The sequence below is a fragment of the Jaculus jaculus genome, chromosome 16 (genome assembly GCF_020740685.1).
Source record: "Jaculus jaculus isolate mJacJac1 chromosome 16, mJacJac1.mat.Y.cur, whole genome shotgun sequence".
In the NCBI taxonomy this organism is placed as follows: Eukaryota; Metazoa; Chordata; class Mammalia; order Rodentia; family Dipodidae; genus Jaculus; species Jaculus jaculus.
The window spans coordinates 13,477,421-13,503,441 of NC_059117.1; the positions used below are offsets into that span (position 1 = coordinate 13,477,421).

Genomic DNA, 26,021 nt, shown 5'->3' on the forward strand with positions numbered 1-26,021 from the left:
CATGCACATTTGCCTGAGGCATGCCCAGGCCTGTGTCATGCTTCCAAGACTCGGCAAACCCATTCCAGCTGCATTAGAACAAGTCACCTACATGCCACCATCCATGATCATCCACAGTTGATGAGCAGTTTAGCCCCTGCAGGGCAGCAGGCCCAGACTGTCTGTCCATCACATCCCTGCAAAACCACACCACTAGACATCAAGACACAGAATTGAAGCCCCTTTCACCAAAGGGCTGATGGAGGCTCATGATATAAAGAGTGGTCAACTCCTACTGCTCCAAGGCCACGACTGCACCCATTTAGCCCACTGGCCCACATGTCTGAAGCCAACACAGCCTAGGGAAAGGCAGAGAGGAGCAAAGCTCTCCTCCTGCACTCACTGACCTGCTTCTCGTTCTCATCCTCCAGCTTCAGCCGGTCTTCAATGCAGCTCCGGGCCTGCAGGAAGGCCTTCCTCTGCGAGCGCTCTGTCAGGATCCGCACGAAGACGCCGTACATGTTCACACCCACAAAGAGAAGGGCGTTGGCACCGAGCTGCAGAGAGAGAACAGACACAGTGTGTGGGGTCTGGGACACCCAGAAAGCACCCAGAGGTTTCCCAGTAACCCTGCAGACAGCCTCAAAACTGCAGCTACCCAAGGCCTCTGCAAGCACTGCCAAGACACACAGTGAAACCAAGCAGGAGCTTAGTGGGCCAGAAACACACTTGTCTACCCAAGCAGGTAGCGACGCCGAAGTCCGTCATGGAGCTGAGGAGCAGCTAAGTGTAGGGCTTTAAGTTGAATTTGAACACCCTCCCCCAAATGCACATGTCGAAACCCTAACACTGAGAACCTCACAGTGTGACTGACAGGCCTATGAAGAAGTGAGTTGGGATGATTTCTGGCTAAGATGGCAGAAACCTGGGGCAGAGAGGCAAGTTAACACAACACACGCTCCCTTTCACCCTGCTGAAAAAGTCAAAATCCGTAAAGGGTTTGTTAAACCAGATTCCACCCCTGTGAGAGGCAGGACAAAGCTCCTGGCAATCAGAGGGCCAGGCTCTAGCTCAACCTGCCCTGCCCTGCCCTGCCCTGCCCTGCCCTGCCCTGCCCTGCCCTGCCCTGCCCTGCCCTGCCCTGCCCTGCCCTGCCCTGCCCTGCCCTGCCCAAGGCAGCCAGGAGGGGGCTCTCCACCCTCACACCAGCCCTGCAGGATGGAGGGAACTTGGGGGAGAAGAAAGGCTCCAGGTATCCCCTGAAAGCATTCCAGGGCCTCCCTTCCTCATGCACCAGCAGGAAGTCACAGGAGCCCATCCACCTTCTCCTATAGCCTCTGGACCAGCGGATTCAAACTGCTGACTGACACGGCCAGCTGAGACAAGCCAAGGAACAAGTCAGCTTCACAGCTGATGAAACAAAAAGAAAATCCAGGCAATGAAATAAACCAGGGTACAAAAATCTCAATGCAGTAATTTAAGGAACATGTGCATGCACACACACATTAAGAAAACAATGAATGGGTCATGGAAGAAACCCAGGAGGGGCTGGAGAGATGGCTCAGTGCCCAAGACACTTGTCTGCTAAGCCTAAATTACCTGGGTTTAGTTCCCCAGTACCTACATAAATCCAGATGCACAAAGTGGTGCATACATCTGGAGTTGAGCTAAAATAACTCAATAAACACCTGAATGAATTCAAAGATGACAGAAACAAACATCTGAATAAATTTAAGACAGCACAATCAACTAAATAAAATGAGGAGTCAAATCAAGAAATGAACATGGAAAACTATAAAGAGACAGAGATGCTGAAGAAAAACCTAATGGTTATCAAAAAAATGAAATAATTCAACTAAAAGGCTCCCAAGAAAACCTCACCAACAGAGAAGATCGTGTGGAGGACAGAGTATTAGGGCTTAAGGACAAGGCAAAGGAAATACATCAGGAGACCAAAATCAGTAATAAGTTGAAAAAAACAACAACATACAAACAGAACATGAGAGAAATAGTACAATTTTAAAAGACCAAACATTTAATTCAATGGCATAGAAGAAGAACTACAGGCCAAGGGCATAGAGAATATCTTCAATAAAATTACAGAAGAAAAATTTCCTAACCCTATTAAAAGAAAGTTGTAAGCTTAATCAAAAATACCTCAGGTTTAGGGGGACATACATTCACATTTAAACCACCACACCAAGGAAGAGAAAGACCTTTATAATGAAAACATTTAAGTGAAGAAAGAAACTAAAGAAGACAGGAGAAGATGGAAAGTTTTCTCGTGCTCATGGTTTGGTAAAATTAATTTTGTGAAAATGGACACCCCCTCAAATGCAATATACAGATTCAATGCAATTCCAATCCAAATTCGAGCACCACTGTTTACAGAAATAGAATAATCTCAAAATTCACATGGGAGGATGAAAGGATTCAGATGGCCAAAAAATATCCTCAGCAAAAAGAATACTAAGAGGGGAGCAGGGCTGCACACATTGTGAGAGAAGGCTGAGCACCTGGGTTGCTTGCCAGGGCGCCTTTCTGGGAGGGAACAAAGAGGCAGATGGTCAGAGGGGAGCAGGGCTGCACACCGCGGTGGGACAGGGCTGAGCACCAGGGCAAGGCTCATTCCAGGATAACTGCCTGGGAAGCAACAAGCCAGGGAAAGGCCAGTGGCAAGCAGCCCAGCACCTTGGATTCTTCTTATGCTCACCTAGCAAGACTTTTTTTGCTGAAGAGCTGAAGCAGAGGCAGCTGTATCAGCTCCAGCCTCTGGGAGAAGCTTGGAGATTATCTCACTCCAGAAATCCAGACAGGGGATAGATCTGGAAGATCAGTGCTCAGCTTGGTCACCAGGCCTGCCAAGGTCCTACTCCAGATTTGCCAGTAAGTGGCACACACACACAGTAGACCCTCTTCCGGCTCAAGCACACCCACCCCAATGCAGTGTCTTCAATCTCACACCCACCATGAACAATTTAGACCAGGCCACTCAACACAGGCTGTACAAGAGCTGCTACTACTGTAGGGGAGACAACTGATCTTGACTTGGACAGACCACAACAGAAGCAAATGATACACAACAGCCAGCAAGGGGATCCCCACCAAGACTAGCCAGTCCCACGGGGGAAGCCTCCAGTGAAAGCCTAGGGGAAACCCAAGACATAGAAGCTCCAAATGAAATCGTGACAACAATGCAAACAAACTTAATGAGACAATAACAAATGGCTGGTAGATTGGGAAAAAAACTAGAAAAAGAGAAATCAAACAGAAACTCCAAGAATGGCTGAAGGAAATGGAAGAAAATCAGCAAAGAGGATTCAAATTACAAATCAAAGGAAGGCTCAATGAATTGGAAGAAAGGCAACAAAAAGAACTCAAAAGATGAATGAAGGAAATGGAAGATAATCAACAAGAACATCTCAATAGGTGGCTGAAGGAAACCAAAGAGAATCAGGAAACAGTACTCCACAGACAGCTTAGTTAAATCAAAAACAATCAAAAACAGATCAACGGAAGGCTAAACGAATTTAAGGAGAATCAAAAAATAAGCTCATGGGCCAATGGAACGAGCTCAACAAGGACATAACCAAATGCAAGAATGAACTCCAAGAGACAATAAAAAGGTCAAATCTAGAAATGAAAATGCTCTCTGTCTGTCTCTTTCACTCTCAAATAAATAAATAAGTAATTTTTTTAAAGGGCTGGAAATAATGGCTTAGAAATTAAGGCTCTTGCTGGCAAAGCCAAAGGACCCAGGTTGGACTCCCCAGTACCCACATAAAGCCAGATGCACAAGGTGACACATGTATCTGGAGTTTGTTTGCAGTGGCTAGAGGCCCTGATGTACCCGTTCTCATTCTTTCCATTTTCCCTCCCTGACCCCTGCCCCACCCCCATGCTTCTTTCTCTCTCAAATAAATAATAAAAGAAATGAAATGGGATTCAAACAAGTGATGGAAATGCTGAAGAAAAACATAACAGAAAACAGAAATGAAATAACCCTCTTAAAAAGCGTCCCATGAAGCCTCACCAACAGAACAGAACACATGGAGGACAGAATTGCAGAACTCAAGGTCAAGACAGGAAAATTAGATCAGGACTCCAAAAACACTGCCAAGTTCAAAAATGTGCAAACAGAACATCAGGGAATTTTGGGAGACCTTAAAAAAACAAACATTCAGATCACAGGCATACAGGAAGGGGAAGAAATAAAGATTAGAGTAAGGCCATAGAGAATGTCTTCAACAAAAGTATTGAAGAAAAAGTTTCCAACCCTACAAAAGACAGACTGGTCCAAGTATAGGAGGTGCACAGAATACCTGGACAGGACCAGAGAAGAGGCACCCCACGACACATAATAATCAAAACACTAAGCACATAAAACAAGGACAGAGTAAGAAAAGCTGAAAAGTAAAACAGCTCATTACACACAGAGATAAGCCCATCAGAATTAAATCTACCTTTTCAACAGAAACTCTTGAAGCCAAAGAGCTTGGAACAGGGTCCTTCAAAAGCTGAAAGACCATGGCTTCCAACCCAAAATACTATACCTAACAAAATTATCTTTCATAATAGAAAGTGAAAGAAAAAACTTTCACACTAGAGACAAGCTTTACAATTTCATGAACACCAAGCCACCCCCACAGAGAATAAGGAATTCTCCACACTCAGGAGGAGATGACCCAACATGCACAGGATGGGAGAAGAGACACAGTCAGAACCAGAATAGACACACAAAGTAGACAAACCCCAAAACAAACTCCACAAAACCTTCAAAATAACAGGGATTAACTCACACATCACAATATAACTCTGAACATTAATGGGCCCAACTCTCCAATCAAAAGACACAGGAAGGGCTGGAGAGATGGCTTAGCGGTTAAGGTGCTGGCCTGAGAAGCCTAAGGACCCATGTTCAAATCTCCAGGTCCCACATAGCCAGATGCACAAGTGATATAAGTGCACAATGTCGCACATGCACACAAGGGGGCACACATGTCTGGAGCCTGCCTCACAATTAAAGACAAATACTACCTTAGGGGGAAAGGATGGAAAAAGATACTTCAAGCAAACAGAAACATGAAACAAGCAGGATTATCTGTACTGATTTCTGACAAAATTTACTTTAAACAAAAAGTAATCAAAACAGATAAAGAAGGCCACTTCATACTTATTAAAGGAATAATTCAACAAGAAGATATTATAATCATAAACTTATATGGACCATCCACAGGACACCTATTTTTTTTTAATTTTTTATTTTTATTTACTTATTTGAGAGAGAAAGAGACAGATAGAGAGAATGGGCACGCCAGGGCCTCCAGCACTGCAAACGAACTCCAGACGTGTGTGCCCCCTTGTGCATCTGGCTAACGTGGGTCCTGGGGAATTGAGCCTCGAAATGGGTCCTTAGGCTTCACAGGCAAGTGCTTAACTGCTAAGACACCTCTCCAGCCCCAGGACACCTATTTTTATGAAGCAAAATTTACTAGACAATACAGATACTTACTCAGCCATATTTGTTGCTGCTCTTTTCACAATAGCTAGGAACTAGAATCAGCCCAGATGCCCATCAACTGATGAATGGATAATGAAGATGTGGTACGTATACACACAATGGAATTATACTCAGCAATAAGTAAAAATGAAATAATGAAATTTGCAGAAAATGGATGAAGTTGGAACAAATCATTCTAAGCAAGGTCACACAGGCACAGAAAGACAAACATTGCCTGTCCTCTCTCACCTGTGGTTCCTAACTGGGATCAATCGGAGATGAGTGAAAATGGTGGTAAGCAACAGGAATATGGGCACAAAACTATAATGAGACCAGGAGAGAGGAGAAGAGGAGTTACCGACGCGTTGGGGGAGGGACAGACATCGGAGGTTGGGGGAGCTTAGAGTGAGGTTGGGAGGGTGAAGAGGGAACTACACAGAAGTTGAGACAACATGAATCAGTTCCATAGAAACCCTTATTCTGGCTAACATTCTACAAGATATAACCACCAATAAAGGGGGGGCAGTCCAGACAGAAGTTAGAAAAACTTAACTTTAAAACCATGGACTCTGGCTGGTAAATCTCCAGGCCTAGAATTGGATTACCACACACCCCCCCGCCACCCATGGTGAGCTGTAGGCCAAGAAGACCCATGAGGTCTCCAAAATAATTGCCAAAAACACTTGATTGCCAGCCAGAGCTAAAAGGTAAGATCGTGTTGCTGAAGATGCCACTGGCTGTAGTCACAGGCAGGACATGAGAATATCATGCTGGAACCAAAAGGGAAATTTGCTCCCACCTGACTAAGCCCTCATAGTGCTGGAAAACCCTATGGAGCTGCTGGAAGAAATGGTCACCAACATGAATAAGCAGGAGACCCTACAGACTATGAAATCAACCAACTGGTCAAGAAGTGCACACTTGTGCAATAGTGGCACACAGCCTTTGCAGGTAACCAACTGTTCTCTGATTGGACATGAGGCCCATTCAGTGAGAGAGAACTCATATCTGGGGCTGGAAACCAAGTCAGAATCCCATTGTCAGAAAACTTATAGACTTCAGCGAGGATCTCCCACTGCTCTCTGGAGTAGACTTGCACACGCACACGCACGCACACACACACACACACACACACACACAAACACCTGTCAAATTTGCATACTATCCTTTATTACAAGCTGTTCTCACTCTTGTTTGGAGAATCTGCTTTGTTTACAGATGGCAGAGAAAACAGAGGAGAACCAAAACCCATCAACAAGATAAGAAGTTAGCTGACTGCTCACCATGAGATGTGCCACCTCTACCACATCTGCCATGGCTCAGGAAAAATTTCAGGGGAAGAGACATGAACACTGCTCTTACTATTAGACTGACAACCAGTCCCAGGTTGATGATGACAAACACAGTGATCAATAAGAACCTACCAAAACAGAGATTCAGAGGCTGCAGAGAATTCAACACTAAATCAGACCTGCCAACAGGCCTGCCATGACTCAGGGAACATTGCAGAAGAGGGGCAGAAAGATTTTAAGAGCCATAGAGTAGGTAGGAATATCCCAAGGCATGGTTCCCAGCTACTTCACAGGGACTGACTGAGGCCTTCATGACCCCACAATGAATATCATAACCCCACAGAGAAAGGTCTCCAGGTTAACTGGAGTGAGGGGGTAATAAAAGAGAATAACCTGCTATAATTAATGTAATAATAATAATATTATTAAAAAAGAGCAATGCTGGTGATATCACCATACCTGATTTCAAGATATACTACAATGTCATAGTAATGAGTCAGAATGGTACTGGCACAAAAAAAAAAAAATAGATCAATGGAATATCATAGAATATCCAGGTGTAAGTTCTAGTAACTGCAGCCACCTGATCTTTGACAAAAAAGAAAAAAAAAAACTGGAGAAAGACAGTATTTTCAACATATGGTGCTGGAGAAAGTGGATAATAATATGTGGAAGGTTGACTCTGAACCCTCTTCTCTCATCCTGCACAAAAATTAACTCCAAATGGATCAGTGACCTCAACATAAGACCCAAAAGTGAAATGGTAAGAGGAACCACTAGGGAAAACACACCAGTATATAGGCACAAGGACAGACTTTGGGAATGAGACCCCAGTAGCTCAGAGAGACAACAACTGGGATCTCATGAAACTAAAAGCTATTGTACAGCTAAGCACACATACAGAATGGGAGACAATCTTTGTCAGCTATACACCTGACAGAGCTTTAATATTTAGAATATACAGAGAACTCAAGAAGCTAAGCAATAAAAATATAAATCAATCCACTCACAAAATGGGACAGGGAACTGAACAGAGAGTTCTGAAAAAAAGAAATACAAATGGCTAAATCACACCTAAAAAGATGTTCAGCATCTTTAGTCATCAGGGAAATGCAAATTAAAACTACTTTGAGATTTCACCTTCGTCTGGTCAGAATGGCTATCATCAAGAAATCAAATGGCAACAAATGCTGGTAATGGAGTGGAGAAGAGAGACCCTCATCCACTATTGGTAGGAGGATAAATTTGTATAGCCAACCAGTGTAGATCAGCTTGGAGACTTCTTTTTAAAAATCTAAAAATAGATCCGCCATTTGACCCGTTATACCACTCCTGAGCACGTACCCTAAAGAATCTAGACTTTACCACAGAGTTACTTGCCCAACCCTGTTTGTTGCTGCCGTATTGACAATAGCTAGGAAATGGAATCAGCCCAGATGCCCATCAGCTGATGAATGAATAATGAAGGTGTGGCTCATATACACAGCGAAGTTCTGTTCAGAGTTAAGGAAAAACTCAAATTATATAATTTGCTGGAAGATGGATGGATTTGAAAAATATATATACTAACTGAGATTACACTGGCACAAAGAGACAAATGCCACACAGGCTCTCTCATATGTAGACTCTAACTTGGAACAGCTTGGTTTGTTTATAAATTGTAGAAAGCATAAGCATAAGCTGGTCAGGAATCTAGAATGGGGCTTGAAGAGGAATTAGAGGGGATAGTAGACAGGCAAGTGGAGGGACAGAATACAGAGGGTGAACGGGTCCAGAGGGGCACAGGGCACAGAGAGGGAGGATTTACAACACTGAAGATGGTGAGAATTAGCACTACAGAAACCAGTGTCTTACTATCTAATTAGAAGATGCAACGCTCATAAAAAGATAGAAAGGTGGAGATAGAGGACCCTGCTGGGTTGGAAAAGGCTTTACCCTATACCCATAGGCTGCTGCTGGTAAATCCTAGGGCCAGAATTGGGTCAACATTCCCCCTCCTGTGGTGACTTGTTGGTCACGGAATCCCATGAGGCCCCCAAAACAATGCAGGTCATTGCCAAAGCACTTGGATACCCACCAGAACTAGATGTTAAGGCCCTACTATTGATGACAATACAGGTTGCAGGTGCAAGACATTGAAATCAAGCTGGAATGGAGATAGAAGCCAGCTGCCCGCAGGCTAGCTGTCGTAGTGCTGGAAAGTACTATGCCAGCTGCTGGGATTAAAAGTCACCAACTGTGTTAACAAGCAGTGAATTCTGCAGCTACAAAACCAACTAGCCAAGCATCATGTATCCACCAGCAAAATAGCAGCAGATAGAGTAATAAACTGCTCTCTGATTGGATAAAACAACCACTCAGTGGGAGGGAATTCACATCTGGTACTGAGAAACAAGTCAGAAGCCTGTGGCTTAGAAGGTCACAGACCCTAGGGGAAGCTTCCACTGTTCTCTAGCTAAATAAAGAAGTAATATCCATCATATATGTTTATCCCCTTTGATCAATATTAGTCTCGTTCCTTGTTATGAGAACCTGCTATTACATATGACAGCAAATACTGGGGAAACCCGAGACCCATCAGAGACAAGAATAGAATGCCAAGTGCCTAGCACAGGATGAGTCATCTCTGTCACACCCAACAAGGGACCAGGAAGGATTACAAAGAGATCATTCACCCTGATAAAGTGGGGTTTACTCCAGAGACACAGGGGCAGTTCAAAATGTGCAAGTTAATCAATGTAATATGCCATATGATTGGACTCAAGGACATAAAATCACATGATCCTATCAATGAAAGAAGAAAAGAAATTTGACAAAATCCAACAACCCTTCATAATAAAGGCCCTAAAGAAACTGAGAACTGAAGGATGTATCTCAACATATGAAGGCTACATGACAAGCCTATAGCCAACTTCATACTAAATGGGGAAATACTAGAAGCATTTCCACTAAAATCAGTCACAAGACAAAGGGTGCCCACTTTCTCCACTTTTATTTAGTATAGTACTAGAAGTGTTAGATATAGCATTAAGAAAAGTTACACAAGTAAAAAGGACAAAATCACGAAAATAAGAAGTCAAATTCTCTTAATTTGCAGATGACATATGGTATGTAAAGGATCCTAAATACACTACCAGAAAACAATCAGAGCTGATAAACACTTGTAGCAAAATACTAGGATACAAAACTGACACACAAAATTCAGTGGCCTTCCTACATACAATAACAACCATGCTGAGGAGGAAACCAGGAAATCACTCCATTCACAATTGCCTCAACAAAACAAACATGTTGGAATAAACCTAACCAAGGAAGAGAAGGCTCTCGACAGTGAAAACTTCAAAACACTCAAGAAAGTATCGAAGAAGACACTGGGATAATGGAAAGGCATCCCATGTTCATGGACTGGAAGAATCAATATTGTGAAAATGGCTGTCCTCACCAAAGCAATTTACACATTTAATGCAATCACCACCAAAGTTCCAATGCTATTCTTCACTGAAATTAAAAAAAAAAAAGTCCTAAAATTCATTTGTAAGCACAAAAACTTCAACTAACCAAAGCAATCCTGGACAACAATTTTAATGCTGGATGTATCACAATACCTCATTTTGAGATGCACTATAGAGCCACAGTTACAAAAACAGCATGGTACTGGCATAAAAAGAAGTATGCGAATCAACTAAACAGAAGACCCAGATATAACCCCAGGCAGCTACAGCCATTTGATTTTTGATAAAAATGCTAAAAATATTTATTGGCAAAAAGAGAGCAACTTTACCAAATGGTGCTGGTAAAACTGGATCTCTCTCCAGAGAGAAGAAATGTGTGTGTGTGTGTGTGTGTGTGTAGATAGAAGAACAAAAGTAGATCCTTATCACTATCCATGTACAAGAATTGACTCCATCAAAGACCTTAACATCAGACCTGAAACTTTCTGAGTATCTCACTGTGACATTTTCATTTTACTGAGACATCTTCCTCCCACTGTAACCTTAAGCATCTCATGGGGACCCTTTCATCTGTGACTGAACATCTCATTATGATCCTGAGCATGTCACTGTGACCCTGACCTTTCCATGTGACCCTGAACTTACCCCTATGATCCCAACCATCTCACTGTGAACTTTTTTATGCCATTGTGACCCTAAACATCACATTACTGGAAGATCTCACATGATCATCTGACTCCCTGAACAATAGTAACTTTTTAAATTTTTTGTTTATTTTTATTTATTTATTTGAGAGTGACAGACAGAGAGAGGAAGAAGCAGATAGAGAGAGAGAGAATGGGCATGCCAGGGCCTCCAGCCACTGCGAACGAACTCCAGACCCATGCGCCCCCTTGTGCATCTGGCTAACATGGGTCCTGGAGAATTGAGCCTCGAACCAGGGTCCTTAGGCTTCACAGGCAAGTGCTTAACCATTAAGCCATCTCTCCAGCCCCATTTCTTTTGGTACTTTTTACTGAGAGACATCACGGGATGGACAGAATTTCAACCCAACTTTTCCCATGCAGACGGCAGTGAGCATGTTCGTGAGAGGGAAGGAGTTAGGTAGCTTTGCGAGGCAGTCGGTGAAGGAAAGGCTCACAATTTCATCCAATCAGCTTTCTCTCTCTCTCTCTTGCACCTTACCCAGGCGTGTGGATCCCCTTTATGAGGCCAGACCAATCGGCTCTCTACCATTCTTTCTCCCTCTGCCCCCCCCCACACACACACACTACTCTTCCTGAGCCCAGGCCAGGAGGCTCTCTTGCTCTACTCAGGTGTGCCAACTGCTTCTGGATACATCCTCTAGGCCAATAAATAGAGACTTACAGTGGGGGTGGCACCCTCTCAATCTTTTGCTGGCTTCTTAGTTGTCCATCTTTCCACACCTGAATCTTGGGGGTCCCAGTGCTGTTAAGACCATGTCCTTCCCATTCTGATGGCCTGAGTGCCAGAGTGGGAAAAGATATCCTTTTTCTATTGTTTTTATGGTCTTTTACTTTTATTAAGTGCAAGCCTTTTTAGAAAATCCCTTTCACGTATCTCCCCAGGCCCATGCTCACCTCCCACATGGGCTCTTGGACCACGTGGGTGCATCAGCTCCTTTTCCTTGGTTCATGGACTCTCCTTTGCTCCTCTGCATAAATGTAATAGTTTATAACCTACCCTTCTTAGTACATTTATTTCAGTTATTTGCTTAAAACAGATAAAAACCCAGGGTTCAGAGTTCAAGGACTTTCCCTGAACCCCAAATCTCTGTTACACAGGATGTACTGGATGCATGTTAGCTACCTTAAGATCGTATTGCATGAGATCTGTGTCTTTCCTATGCTCATGCTCTTTCTGTGACAAGTCTTGGCGCTTTCTAGTATTTGTGTCCCTTGTAAAATAAGGTCCTCAAAGGTGTTTCTTTTAATATTTTATTTATGTGATAGAAAGAGGCAGTTAGACAGAGAAAGGGAGAATGGGCACACCAGGGCCTCTAGCCATTGCAAACTCTAGACGCATGCACCCCTTTGTGCATCTGGCTTACGTGGATCCTGGGGAATCAAACCAGGGTCCTTAGGCTTCACAGGCAAACACCTTAACGGCTAAGCCATTTCCCCAGCCTCTCAAAGATTTCTGATTATGCCCTTAGCATACTTGTAGTTGTTTCCAGGGCAAGCCTCCTCTCTTAGTACAAGGACACCCTTTGCCAAGTTCTTTCAGTAAGTCAGCCTGCCTGCTGTCCTCAGCAGCCTTGCAGATGGGGTCCACACAGCCTCTTGCCAACCTCAGTGCAGGTTTGAATCTTTTACCCAGGGGGCATCCTGTTCACAGAGCAATAGTAAACGCCAGCCTGTATCACATTCTTCCTGAGTCCTTGGCCTTGCCTGGACCCACACTTGATGTTCCTCTGAGCTTATCCATATCAGCTGCCTGGGTCCATCCAGGTACTGCCTTCAATGCCTCTTTAATGATAAATGCAAAACCAGAGAGGAACCAAATCTCCACTGCACTGAAGAATACATCTTGGAGTTCACTAAGGACAAGAATAAGTGTGTCCTTGCTCATATCCTAAGAAAACAGCTACACTCTTGCCCAACACCACTGGGTGCTGTGTTCTCTCTCTTTTTAAAAATATCTTATTATTTATTTGATAGAGAAAGAGGGAAGGAGAGAGAATGGGCATGCCAGGGCCTCCAGCCACTGCAAACAACTCCAGATGTGTGCGCCCCCTTGTGCATCTGGCTTATGTGGGTCCTGAGGAATCAAACCTGGGTCCTTTGGCTTTGCAGGCAAACACCTTAACCGCTAAGCCATCCCTCCAGCCCAGGTGCTGTGTTCTCTTGATGCATTCTCAGCCACTGAAAGGTTCGCTGGACCAACATGCTCAGTGGTACAGGCTATAGCAAGGGCACTGCCATAACTTCCAACCCCGAGGAGCTGTCAGGTAAGTAACTCAACCACGGGGAAATAAATTAAGTGTAGTGGGTGGTTGTTCAGGCTAGTAGGGCTGCAAGGTCTGTGAGAAAATGTGGGTCACAGTCAAGAGGTAGAAGGTGGAAGAACGTGGATACAGACAGCAAAGACAACAAGCCCCACAACCTGCCCCAGCCAGTGGGGAGACCACTGAAGGTGGTGCGCGAGGGTAGAGGCCTCACAGCAGCCTCAGCACAAGGGCCAAGCAGGCGACTCTTGGCATTCGCTGAACTCTGGGCAAGGCCTGCCACTGTCCACGAAACCCTGTGAAGTCACAAGAATACAGGTTCCAACCATAGGAATGGAACTACAAGCCTGAGAGGCTACAGCTAAGTCTCTGTGTCTGGTGGCTGACAGGACACAGGAGACCCCAGGGGACCCAAACGTACAGGGTTGAATGACAGGACCAACAGGAAGATCACTAGGAGGATGGCATAGCCTCCCCTTCCCCTTACCATTACAGGATAAGATCAATGCTGAGGGCAGGGAAGCCAGACTAGTGGGCCTGCAGGGCAGCAGTGCCTCTCAGGACGATGTAGCACACTACTGAGGCGTATGAGCGCTGATGGGAGATCACCAAGGAGTTCTGGAATGGGCCAGAGGCAGAGGCAGACTAAGGAGCCATGCCATCAGCTATGCTGGAGAGCCCCAAAGAAGGGCCTATACAGGATACCACCACCCACCCTCTAAGGGGAAGACAGGCCACCCCACCCCTTAAGGCAGTGACTACAATTAAAGCCTCCTTTCTGAGTCATGTCCATATCCTCACTTCCTTTCTCCCACAGTGTCATGGTGTCCCCCTGGAGGTTGGAGTATATAAACAACAGTCAGTGAGAAAGAGAGTCTAGGGGGAAGGACAGCTGGTGCATTCATTTTTGAGGATAACTGACCAGGCCTCGTGGGCCTTCCCATTCTGTCTGTGTGCATTAGAGCCCTTCTACATGGGTTGTGGACAGGGGCTGCTGATCCTCCCATCTCGACATAGCATAGTAGTGCCCAGTGAGCCCCCTGGCTGCCTAGTACCCCCCACTCATAGGTAAGCAGCTTCTCTCTCTACTCCTGCTAGTTACAATTCTGCCCTCCCTAGAATGGAGTGCACCCACCTACCCTTAGGATGTCTTAAGGCATTATCACCACCGAAGAGCTCAGTGGGTCAAACAGACCATTTCCTGTGAAGTGTGCATGCCTGCACAAAAAACCTGTGGAGTAGATAAGTGGAAAAAGTCTTGCTGGGGAATTAACACCTCAGGAGGCCTGGATGACATCTGCCAAGTGCCCATCCCCTGCCCAGGCCTTTCCCACTCGGCACTAAAGTCCCATAGTTCACTGGTCAGAGCTTCTTCATGTACCAAATGCATGAACTGATACAAACATGGTGCCTGTGGCAGTCGGAAGAGGCAGTAGTTGTCAGTTCTTCCCATGAGGCCTTCTGAATCATGGCCAGAGGGGCCCCTGGACCCGAAGAGCACGCCACCCAGCACAAGGAGCTGACAATGTGGCAGAGCACCCGCTCATTAACAACAGACGAGGTGGCTCAGGACTGCAGGTGTACAGGGAGAGGCCTGGCTCCCATGCTGCCCCAGGCAGCCTGCTTACTACCACTGCCCTCACTGGCCACCTGGCAGCCCCGGACCAAGCATGCCGAGTGGCCCAGGGCCTGCTCTTGGTCTACAGACCCTCTGTGGCCTTCATCCCAGCCACAGTGTCATCCTCCTAAACCATTCCTTTTCCCCTCTTCAGGTATAGTTTCCTCCTTCTTTGTTGTATTTTATTTATTGATTTACGAGGGGGGAATGCATCCTTAGGCTTCACAAGCAAGTGTGCTAACCACCAAGCCATCTCTCCAACCCCTAGTTTCCTCCTTCCGCGTCCTTTTAAGTTCCGAGTCTTTCACCATGGGCTCTACATACCAGCTTCAGGAATGGAGGTGTTAAGAGTGGGTGCAGTGGCCAAGGCTACTCAACTGCCCCTGTGCATCTGGAGAGAGCCACCATCTCACCATCACAGGTAAGCACACCCCACACAAATACCTTTTCCCCACGTGTGGAGGAAGCTGTGTGGACCCCCAGGACTACACTCAAGTCAGACATTCCTCATGATCTCCACTCAGCCAAACAGAGGCTCAATGTGCAGCAGAGCTCCTCTGCTGGCAGGGCCTGTGGGGACAGAGGCGGCACCAAGAACTGCACATCCCGTCCTGCATCACCCCACCCCAGCCCACCCCGTGCCACTGATCCCATTCTACAGGCACACACACTAATCAGAGGAGAAGACAGGGTTCTTCAATCAATGAGATGCCCACACCATCCCATGAAGCTGTCCCAAGACCCACCCAGATGATTCCCCCGTGATGGGGACAAACCCAGCATCTGGACCAATGCTCATGACTCACAGAAATTAGATAAGCTGCAAAGCGTCAGTCATGTGCTCACCGGGAGGCAGGACAAGCTGGCATCAGACACTGCAGACCAGCCCCCTGCAGATCACGCTCAGAGGCCTGCATGGGCTCTGCCTGGCCAGCTGAAGCTGACAGAAGAGGCCCTCTCAGGGAAGCAGGCTTTGCCAAGGCCAAACCCGCAGCAGGTTCTAGGAGAGGGGCCATTAGCACCATTTCCATATGCTCAAAACATCCCAGGAGCCAGTGTCTTTATGTAGGAGGGGCTGATGAGGCAGAGGGTTAAGGTGGTCCGTGGAGTAACAAGCCAAAGTCAGAGGCATTGGGTTGAACTTATGTTCAGCTTGATTCAGAAATGGAAGGGCATGTGTACACATACTGACAGAAATGTGCATCTGCATGAATTTTCTAGGTCTGCTGGCAGAAGCAAAGGTACCCCAGGAGAAACAAGGATATGTAGGGCCCAGACTGTGATCTCTAATATGAACCTGTAAGAAAGGGATCCAGGGTCAGGTGTGGTGACACATGCCTATAATCCTAGCACTCAGGAGGGTGGAGGCTGGTGAGGATGGTGAGTTCAAGGCCAGCCTGGACTACATAGCAAAAACCTGTTTCACAAACAAATGTCCTGGCTCCATGGACAAAAGCACTGATCTTCAGGCTGAAACAGAGGCCGTATGACAAGCCTGAAGCATCCGGTGGTGCCACAAGGAAGAAAAAGGCTTTTGAAAAACATCACACCCAGGTGTTAGGGAGAGTTCAGCCAGTAAAGTGTGTGACTTGTAAGCATGAGGATCTTAGTTTGAGCCTCAAAATCCATGTAAAATAGCTGGGTGTACGGCTGGGAGACGGCTCAACAGCTAAAAGAACTTGCTTGCAAAGCCCGATTACCCAGAACCCACATAAAGTCAGATGCACAAAGGGGTGCATGCATCTGGAGTGCTTTTGCAGTAGCAAGAGGCCCTGGTATGTGGTACGTTCTCTCTCTTTTTCTCTCACCCTCTCTCCCTCCCTCTCTCTCCCTCTCTCTCAAATAAATCAATAAAAAGATCTTTGTGGCTGGGCATGGTGGTGCACACCTTTCATCCCAGCACTTTGGAGGCAGAGGTAAGAGAATCGCTGAGAGTTCAAGGCCACCCTGAGACTACATAGTGAGTTCCAGGTCAGCCTGAGCTAGCGTGAGACCCTACCTCAGAAAAAAAAAAGGGGGGGGGGGAGAAAGAGATCTTTTTTTAAAAAAAATGGCCATAGCTTGTAATCCCAACACTAAAAATGCAAAGAAAGGCCAACTTCCTGGGGCTTGCTGGGCAGCCAGTCCAGCCTGGTTGGGAGGCTCCACGACAGTGAGAGACCCTGTGTCAAACAAGGTGGAGGATGCTCCCAAAGAGGATCCAAGGTTGACCTCTAGCCTCCACACTCACCTACCTGCCCTCACATGAACACACACACACACACACACACACACACACACACACACACACACATACACACACGGGGAGAGTATCACATACCGAGAGAGATGGGGCTTGTTAGAGGACAAAGGAGCAGATGAAAGAGCTCCAAGGGACAAGACTGGGATGTTGTAAGCAACAAACAAAATGGCATGGCATCGGAGAACAACCCAGGTGTAGAGTCAGCCTGCAGAGCTGCACTGACATCAGTGACAGAGAAAACACGCGTTACACTACAGGATGAGCAAACTCTGGCAGCATTCGAGTCACTCACACCACTCGATGCCCCACAAAGTAAGCCTCCCACTCTGCAAGTGAGGGACAGACACGGCACTCCTTCCACACAGCAGAGCATGGACAAGGAAGACAGGAGAGGTCTTCGGAGCAGAGATGCCAAGCAGCACCCCTCACCAGACTCTGAGAGCAGCTTAGCCCTGGTAAGTCACCTCGACCGATGTTCGGAAGAGAACACCTCTTTTTAAGAGCGCCCTGCTGAAAAGCCAGCACACCAGAAAACCATGAGAACATCATCACTTGTCGACGGCAAGTGGACAGTCACTCTGGAGATCACTATACTCACACTTGGAAAGCCCTGTCTCTGGCCACTCCCCCATGCCCATGTGTCTCACCGTCCTGAAGAAACGGCCTATTCCAATCACACATCATCATCCACCCTCCAGGGAACTTGATCCTTCTCCCCTGTGCCACATCTAAGTCCCCCGACCTCCGTCTCTCCCCACTCACTTTTATTAATTCTTGTACCCGAGGGCTCCAGGCCACCCAGCTTTCTCCACTCTCATTGCCCAGCAGAGCTATGCCAGACTGCTGTCCCTGCAAGAGACACTCCTGTAATCCCACACTCTGAAAGCAGCCCTAGAGCCCCAGCATGGGTCTCATCTCTCCTCTGTCCCCTGAACAGGACACAGTGCACAGAGACATGTCTGCTCACATTCTTGGGACCATTCATTGCAGCTTTGGCCTGGAGGCTTTTACTTCTCCAGACCTCCAGACCCTGCCTGGGGATGGGTGGTCCTTTGCCATCCTATAGTACACTAACTTATACTCAGTCCTGTGTAGTACACAAAACTGTCCATTGAACTTGCTCCCGATGCCAGCCTCTGGCTGCCTGGACCATTTATGTACTAGGTATTGAGTCTGGGAAGCACTGAAACTGTTTGTGGGGATGGAAAAACACTGCATGCTACCAGCAAAATGACTTCTGCTAGATGGGTGCGTAGATGCAGGGTCCTCTCTGGGAATCATCTCTCACAGGGTGCGAAGATGTAGGGTCCTCTCTGGGAATCATCTCTCACAGGGTGCATAGAAGCAGGTCCCTCTGGGAAGTCATCTCTCACAGGGTGCGAAGATGTAGGGTCCTCTCTGGGAATCATCTCTCACAGGGTGCATAGAAGCAGGGCCCTCTGGGAAGTCATCTCTCACAGGGTGTGCAGATGTAAGTCCCTGCTCTTGGAAGGCCTTTCTCATGTTAGTTTATAGCAGTTTTGCCACTTTTGTAGAACAGATGACCCAACCCTACACAATGCTCCACTCAGCACAAGGGACATCTGTAGCAAATCCACAGGCTGTCATTGGCTTCACACAGCCCCCTGGGTACCTGATGGGTAAGGTCAGCCTCGCAGCCTCCATCTTAGGCATTTAAGCCAGACTCTGCCCATCCTGCATGTGGGTGTCCACCAACAGCTGGGCAGGAATAATAATGTCACTCTTCCAACCCTGGATGCTCTTTCAACACTGCATGCAAGTGTGTTTTAAAAATAATGTAACTGCTCTCTAGTTCTCTATTTCTGAAATAATCAATGTGTCTGAATTAGTATCGTGGGAAAGAGGACCAGCAGAATACCTGCTCCTTACTTCCTGGAGCTAGTAATGACACTCAGGAGACCACCATGTCAGTCTCTCTACTTCTAGGTATTTGACTTTTCCACGATTAAAATAAAAACAAGAATGTGTGCGCTCGAGAGATGGCCTCAGCAGTTAAGGTGCTTGGCTGGCTGCAAAACCTAAGGGCCTGAGCTTGAATCCCCAGTACCCATGTAAAGCCAGATGCACAAAATGGTGCATGCATCTGGAGTTCATTTGCAGTGACTAGAAGGCCTGGTACACCCCTATTCTCTCTCTCCCTCCCTCCCCCCTCCCTCCCTCCCTCCCTCCCTCCCCCCTCCCTCTCTCTCTCTCTCTCTCTCCTTGCAAATAAAATAAAAACAAAAATGTTATAGTTCTCCTTGAATTTCTGTCATCAGGTTCCAAAGAGGTTCAAAGTTTCAAAGAGCCACAGTCTTCAGATCTAGATTGCCACGAGGACCTGCAAAGAATGACCTTGGCATATAACTCTTTGCACCTGGAGGCCGAGGATTAGGGTTCCACCCAGAGGTTCACTAACTACATGCTCTACACGGAGTCCCTCTCCAACCAAGATACATCCTCGCCTCTCAGATCACGCACAGCACATCTTCATATGACAAGAGAGGTAAGAGTGACTAACACACAGTCCCCAGGACCATTAGGAATGAAAGGGAGGATGCCAGGAGATAATGTGAAGCCCTGAGTGGTTAAACACTCCAGGGATAATTCCCACCAAGGACAAGCAGCTTCCCACACAGGCTGACACACCCCTGCTCAGGGGATCAATGAGTAACACAGCGGCCAGCTGAATCTCCCAGAGAATGTTCCCTTCAGGCTCAAGCTTGCCCACTGGAGCCTCTGACAGCCCCACTTCATGCTGGCTCGGCCTCTGTCCACAGCACCTGGGATGTCTCTGCTTCTCTAATCCCTCGAAGTACGTGGACATCAGCAGGAGCCAAAATGAAACCGCATCACTGGCCAAGCTATCAGAATTCCATCCATTTCTCATCTTTGGATGAGACCTGGTTCAGCCATCGCACCACGAACAGTGCTCAGGAAAATCTTGTGATGTATGTTTTTTTAAAAATTAAATATCAAAGATATTTCAAAATCTTAATAAATGAGTCCCAGGTACAGGCTCACTCAATCATTCACAACAGGCACACAGCACTGGGGTGGTAAAAAGTTCAAGGAGTAAGTTTGCCAGTCCCTTTCAGAGGCCATGTTGCTTCAGAAGCAACAAGTCCTCTACCAGGCGCACTTCTCCCGCGAGGGGTGGGGTCGCGGCACAGCACGCGCGCAGTCAAGCCTGAGAGGAGGGTCTTAGCACCTGGCTTGGTGCACAGCACACCACAGTGACCAGGAAGAACGCTCACAGCCCATTTACGCAGCAGGCACAGACTGTCCTGAAGTAGGCTGTCTCACTCCTGGTGCCCATCTGCAACCTTCTGGCATTTCTTGAACTCTCCACTCCCTTCCCAAGCAGACGCACAGTCGCTGTGATAACGCAGCTTCAAGGGGCAGATGGTAAAGCTGAGAAACCCCACAGGTGCACTAAAGGCTCCCAGAAGTACAGGCAGGCGGAAAGTGGGTATCTCACAGTGACAGTTCACGGAGAAGCTAGATGTCAGCAACAGGTAAGTAGGTAGGGAGAGGGAGGTGTCCTCCACAGAGCACAATACAATACAGATTGCTGGAAACTGGGTCTGCTACTGGTAATAGCAATGGAAGAAGCATGTTGCAGGGTCAGGAAATCAAGTGGCCCATCAGGACTGAGGTGGCCTGGGAGCACAGGCAGGACCAGACAAGGGGAGGTGGCCAGGTGTTCCAAGCTAGGGGAGAGTGTGCTGTGAGCTGGCAACGCTCCTCATTCAAGGTGCACACCCCACATCTTCACACTCTGACATGTGATGCCTCGAGCCCACACAGCTTACTGTGTGAGCAACAATGTCCCTACCATCTGTCAAAAGCACTGGCGCTCCCAGGAAGCCTGGAACAAAACTGCAGGTGAGCACCACGCACAGCATGTGGCATGAGAGCAATCAGATGAACCCTGTTGCTAAGAAAAGGGCACTCTAGTAGCAAAACATTGGGGAGGGAGGCCAGCCACTCTGCATGGGTACCATCCCAGGCACAGCCCACTTCTGAAGGCCCGGCCATCTCCTTTAGAGAAAGAAACCCTGTACTCCAGTTGTGTTCCTAGAATGAAAACAAAAGGTGGTGCTCAGATCCACAGTGTACTACTGGCATAGACTTTCCCTCTACAGGGCTCAGAGGCTGAACCAGCGACATCCGTAGGCTCAGTCTCTCTGCAGGGAGATTCCTACTCACAGGCTCCTATGATCTTCCATATATGGCCAACTATTCTGCACATGTATGTATACCCAAGCATCCATGCACAGGCACCTGGCCATGTGCAAACACACATGATCATACCTGTGCCCGTGAATGCATACATGTTAATGGTCATACAAGGATGCCACCAAGTGCTGTATCCAGCCTCTCCTTGGACCCGAGCCCTAGGATGCAAGGTAGCATGGCTCCGTGTGTCCTTCTCAAAAGCAATGTAAATACCCAGCTTGGACTTGTAAGCAGGCCGTGCCCCCTCCAACCCAAAGACAGATCATTCAGGAGCCCTGGGGAGGGCTTCCTGGGACTGGCATTAGTGCACAACACTTGGTAACAGGGTACAGTGGGGCTCCTTAACATAAGAGCACACAGGATGCCACAGCCCAACTAAAGGAGGGCACACAGAAGGGGAGGCCTAAAGGGGGCAGCCTAGAGAAGGAAGAGGACATAAAGGGGCATGCTGAAGGGGCTACTGCTGTGGATGCGCCAGAAGACCCAGGACACAAACCTGTCTAGGTCTGGGTCAGGTGGTGGGAGACCCACTCCCTTTCCCACCAGAGGCTGTCAATCCTGGACCTGGTCACTATCTGTGACCACTATTCTTTGGCCCTCCACAAGGATACAGCCAATCTCACCTATCTAGGCAAGGACCAAAATTGGCCTCCTTACTCTACAGTCTACATTCTAAAGTAGCCCAAGGTCATGGACACAGCAATGCAGGAGGGGGACCTCAGCCAGAGACCAGGCTACCTTTCCCAAGTCACCTCTCTCTCTCTTTCTCTTTGGCATCTGTTAGTACATGACAGTTTACAAGGGTGCCTGTGAACATACATGGTACGTACATGGGTAGTGTGTGCACCTATGTGTACATGCGTGATTGCATATGCAGAAATGTGAAAAGAGTGCACAGGGATGAATGTGTGTCTGTGTGCGCATCATGTATTATCTGTAAGTATGCACTGACTTGTGTTTGTATCTCTGCATGCAAATGTAGACATTAGAAGTGTGAAAGTAGGGGCTGGAGAGATGGCTCAGCGATTAAGGTGCTTGCCTGCAAAGCCTAAGGACCCAAGTTCAAGTCCCCAGTACCAACATAAAGCCAGACACACAAAATGGGGCATGCATCTGGAGTTCTTTTGCAGGGGCTAGAGGACCTGGTGTGCCCATTCTCTCCCGCCCTCTTTCTCTGCCTCTTACTCTCAATCTCTCTCAAATAAATAGATTAAATTTAAAAAATGTAAAGGTAAGTTTGAGTGTTTGTGTAGGTTCATTTATGGCTCTTGTACACATGGGAATGTAAGAGTGTGAGTGTCTGCATGTGAACATGTGTACATTAGTATAGAAGTGTAAAAGTGTGGCAGGGTGCATGGAAACTGTATGGGTGAATGCACAGGAGTGGGTGCGTGAGTTCATGGGGGACATGTGTGTTTGCATGTGGAGCAGAGGAAGGACAGGCATGCCTCACATTCGTGGACACAATGACACCACACCCTCCAGGGTGAAGGCTCTTCTTCGTTCTTCCTTGCACAGCCCCTGGGGTGAAGACAGAAGCCCATGGCTATCGAAACAGGGTCTCTCTGATCAAGGGAAGTCGCACTGTTCTTTCTGTCCACATTGGAGCCCTGGCCCATAGCCTCTTGTGCTGCAAATCCAGGTTGCACAAGAGCCTGCCCAAGACACGGGGACACCACCTCAAGCACAGTCATGGGGCCCCTCTAGCAAGACTGTCTGCTTCTGGAACCTGTGTCCTGGGGGGACGCTTTCAACAGGGTGTCTCAACCAGCACCTCACTCAGACAATGCTGGTTCACCAAGCCGAGGACCAACTAGCAGATGACCGGTTTTGAGCAGCTACTGATAGTAAGAGGTAATATCCCCATCAATGATTCCAAACATGCATGCAGGACTGGGAATGCTGGCCAGACCCAGAGTACACATGTAGCCAGAGGATGTGTCTGTCCTACAAAACAGTGGAGTGAGTGTCTTTTCTCATTGCCAGTGGAGACGACTAAGGCTCAGATCACATGACTGTGCTGGCACCCTTTAGGTGCTGGAGGCCCAGCCCCTCACATCCTGCCCATCCACGCCCACCTGAGTCAACCTCTCAACCACTCTGCCTACAGGGCCTGTGCACTCAGGGAGCTCATCACTGGACCCTAGGACCTCAGGGACGTGGCGGGAAAGAGAATGAATCCAAAGCTATGTGAGCCTAGAGCACGGCGTTGATAGCTTTGATGCGTGGATGGGAACAAGAGCATGCAAATGCCTTGACAACCTCGATTTCTGTCATCCTGCCTATGGTTAAGAACCAGCAGAAGCTGAAATGCAGAATGCAGAGAAGGCAATGCACCTCGGCTACTTTAAAGATAGTAACAGGAATCCCAACTCATGCCAATAGAAAGCAAGCTGCATTAGAAGGGTGGAAACAGCACGGTGGCACAGGAGGACGCTCCCAGCAGAGGCACGCCTCCTCGGCTCTGGGCAAGATAGAGCCACTGTGGACCGGACCTTGACGCAGTAGCTGGGCCCCACCCAGCTCTTCTTCCAACAGTTCCCTTGTCCTCCACAGGGCTCCAAGGCATTGACTTCCAGTACACACAGCCTGGCTTCCCCACAAAGGTGGTTGGAGCCCCCCTGAAGATGGGAAGTGGCTCTGGAAAGGGACTTGCTAGGATGTATACAGCAGGATTTGACTCCTGGCCCCAGTGCAAAGGGCAGGTTTGCTCTGGGCTTCTACAGGGCTGTCTTTGATGAGACTCTAGCCTGAGGGTCTCAGATGAAGGGGAGCAGCTCCCCTGTTTGGGAAGTTCATCTGGCTCTGGGTTTTACCAGGGTCAGCACCAGGAGGCCCTCATGGAGACAGGACACCCCAAAGCAGCTTCTCCCTGCATATGCAGCAGGGGTCACCCCCTGCAGAATTTCCTCCACCCTTCATTCCAGTCTTTCACTCTCGTTTGGGTACATGCCCCATGCCCTCCTGATTACTGCCTTGCCTAGAATTCAGAGCTGAGGAGCAGCACACCATCAGAGGGTTACTGTGTGGCAGAGATAGCAAGGTCTGAAGAGAGGTGGCAGTGAGGAGCAGCACAAACCCCCAACATTTGCTAAGGCAAAGGCCACCTCTTTCAGGCATCTCAAATACCAAGTTGCAGAGTTCCTTAAGGGCAGACTGCACAGATGCCTAGAATCCTCGGAGGCCACCTGCTTCCCTTCACTATAGGTTTCTCTGCACTGGTCTCCATCTTTTTGTCATTCTCACTACCACCGTATGGATTTGAATGGGTTCATTCTAGAGAGGACGAAACGATTTAGAGGTGGCAGAAGATTTCCAATGTGTGCCTCTCCATGATGGACGTTTCATGTCCGCATTCCTGCACAGACCTGCCGATCCTTCACGTGGATCAGGAAACCGAGTGTCAGTATGGGAAGGGCTTGCATCACCCGGGAGTCTAAAGCACGGATACCCAAGTGTCTGCCACCTAAGAATCCTACTTTCAGGATCTGGGAGGAGCAGAGGCACCTTTGCAAACTCCTCCCTCTCTTGCTATCTTACCTTAAAAGGAATGCCTAAAATTTGTATAGGAAATTAGTAATTCACATGAAGACAGTAATAAAGCCTTTTATGGCACCTGCTGACTCCCTGGTGTGCACAAAATGTAGTAATCTCTGGGATCACTCCTCACTCCTAAACTGCCCTGACATCTGGCCTCCCTTCTGGTCAGAGTGAGGGGCTGTCTTGGGGCTACAGGGATGGTTGGGGACTAGTTTGAGGCCTGGGCTAAACAGCTAGATGAAGGGGACGTGGGAGTGGCCCCCGAGGGTTGTCAGAGAAAGCTGCCCAGCTGAGGCAGTGAAGAGATCTACTGGAGAACCAGCCCATGGGCCTGAGCACATGCCAGTCTCTCTCTCTCTCTCTCTGGGTCTCTACAACACAAGCTCAGAAATATGCCAGTGGCTGTGCGCCCCTCCTCATCCCGCACCAAGTGCTCTCCCTGGGCATCAAGGTCTACGCCCTGCAGGAACAGCTGTGTGACAGTGATCGCACATACACACACCAGTCATTCCTAGTCTGGAATCTTTTCCACCATCACCAGTTCCTTGTCTCTTCCCAAGTGCTTCCACGACCACCCTCTTTCAGATGCCCCCCACCGCTGCTGTTCTTCCTGCTCAACTGTATGTAGCTAGACCCAGAAACAAAATCTTCCCTCAGCCAGCGAGCCAAGACTTGATGAAACTGGTACCCCGGAAACTCCAAACCTCTGGGAACAAAGTCTCCAAGCCCACTCCCCCCACTTGGGTGGGGTGATCTGGTAGGAACAGGAGCCTTCAGGGTCGAGCAAGAGCCTCAGGAAGCAGAAGTCTCTTCAGCCGCCAAGGTGGAAAGACAGTAACAAAGTTCAGGTGCTGTGGAGCCAGCGGCTGGGCGCCCCTAGGGCGAGGCGACAGGGTCCAGCCAGGGTGTGACCTTGGCAAACCCTACTTCTTGGAGGTCGCCGTCGGTCCACCATAGAGTGGGCAGGGAGACTGACATAATCTAAAGTCCTTTCCCTCCCACTGTCCAGGGACTCCACTGAGAAGGGAGCTCCAAAGGCGCGCTCCAGGCGGCCAGGAGAGGAGTCCCCGCTGCGCGCTGCGCGCTCCGCCCGTCTGGAACCGCGCGCCCTCTCACTTTCAGTCTCGCCGGCCTGAGTACCGGCGGAGCGGAGGATCCGGCTCCAGGGGCCCCGTTGGACGGCTCGCT

At 48.0% G+C, this 26,021-nt stretch overlaps 1 protein-coding gene across 1 annotated transcript in view; it reads right to left on the reverse strand.

The window, feature by feature from the left end:
- Adcy1 (adenylate cyclase 1) overlaps positions 1-26,021 on the reverse strand; it is a 121,626-nt gene that overhangs the window by 94,652 nt on the left and 953 nt on the right. The window contains exon 2 of the mRNA XM_045135472.1: positions 387-536. Coding sequence (XP_044991407.1) covers positions 387-536 — 150 coding nt within the window. The remainder of the gene's footprint in view (positions 1-386; positions 537-26,021) is intronic.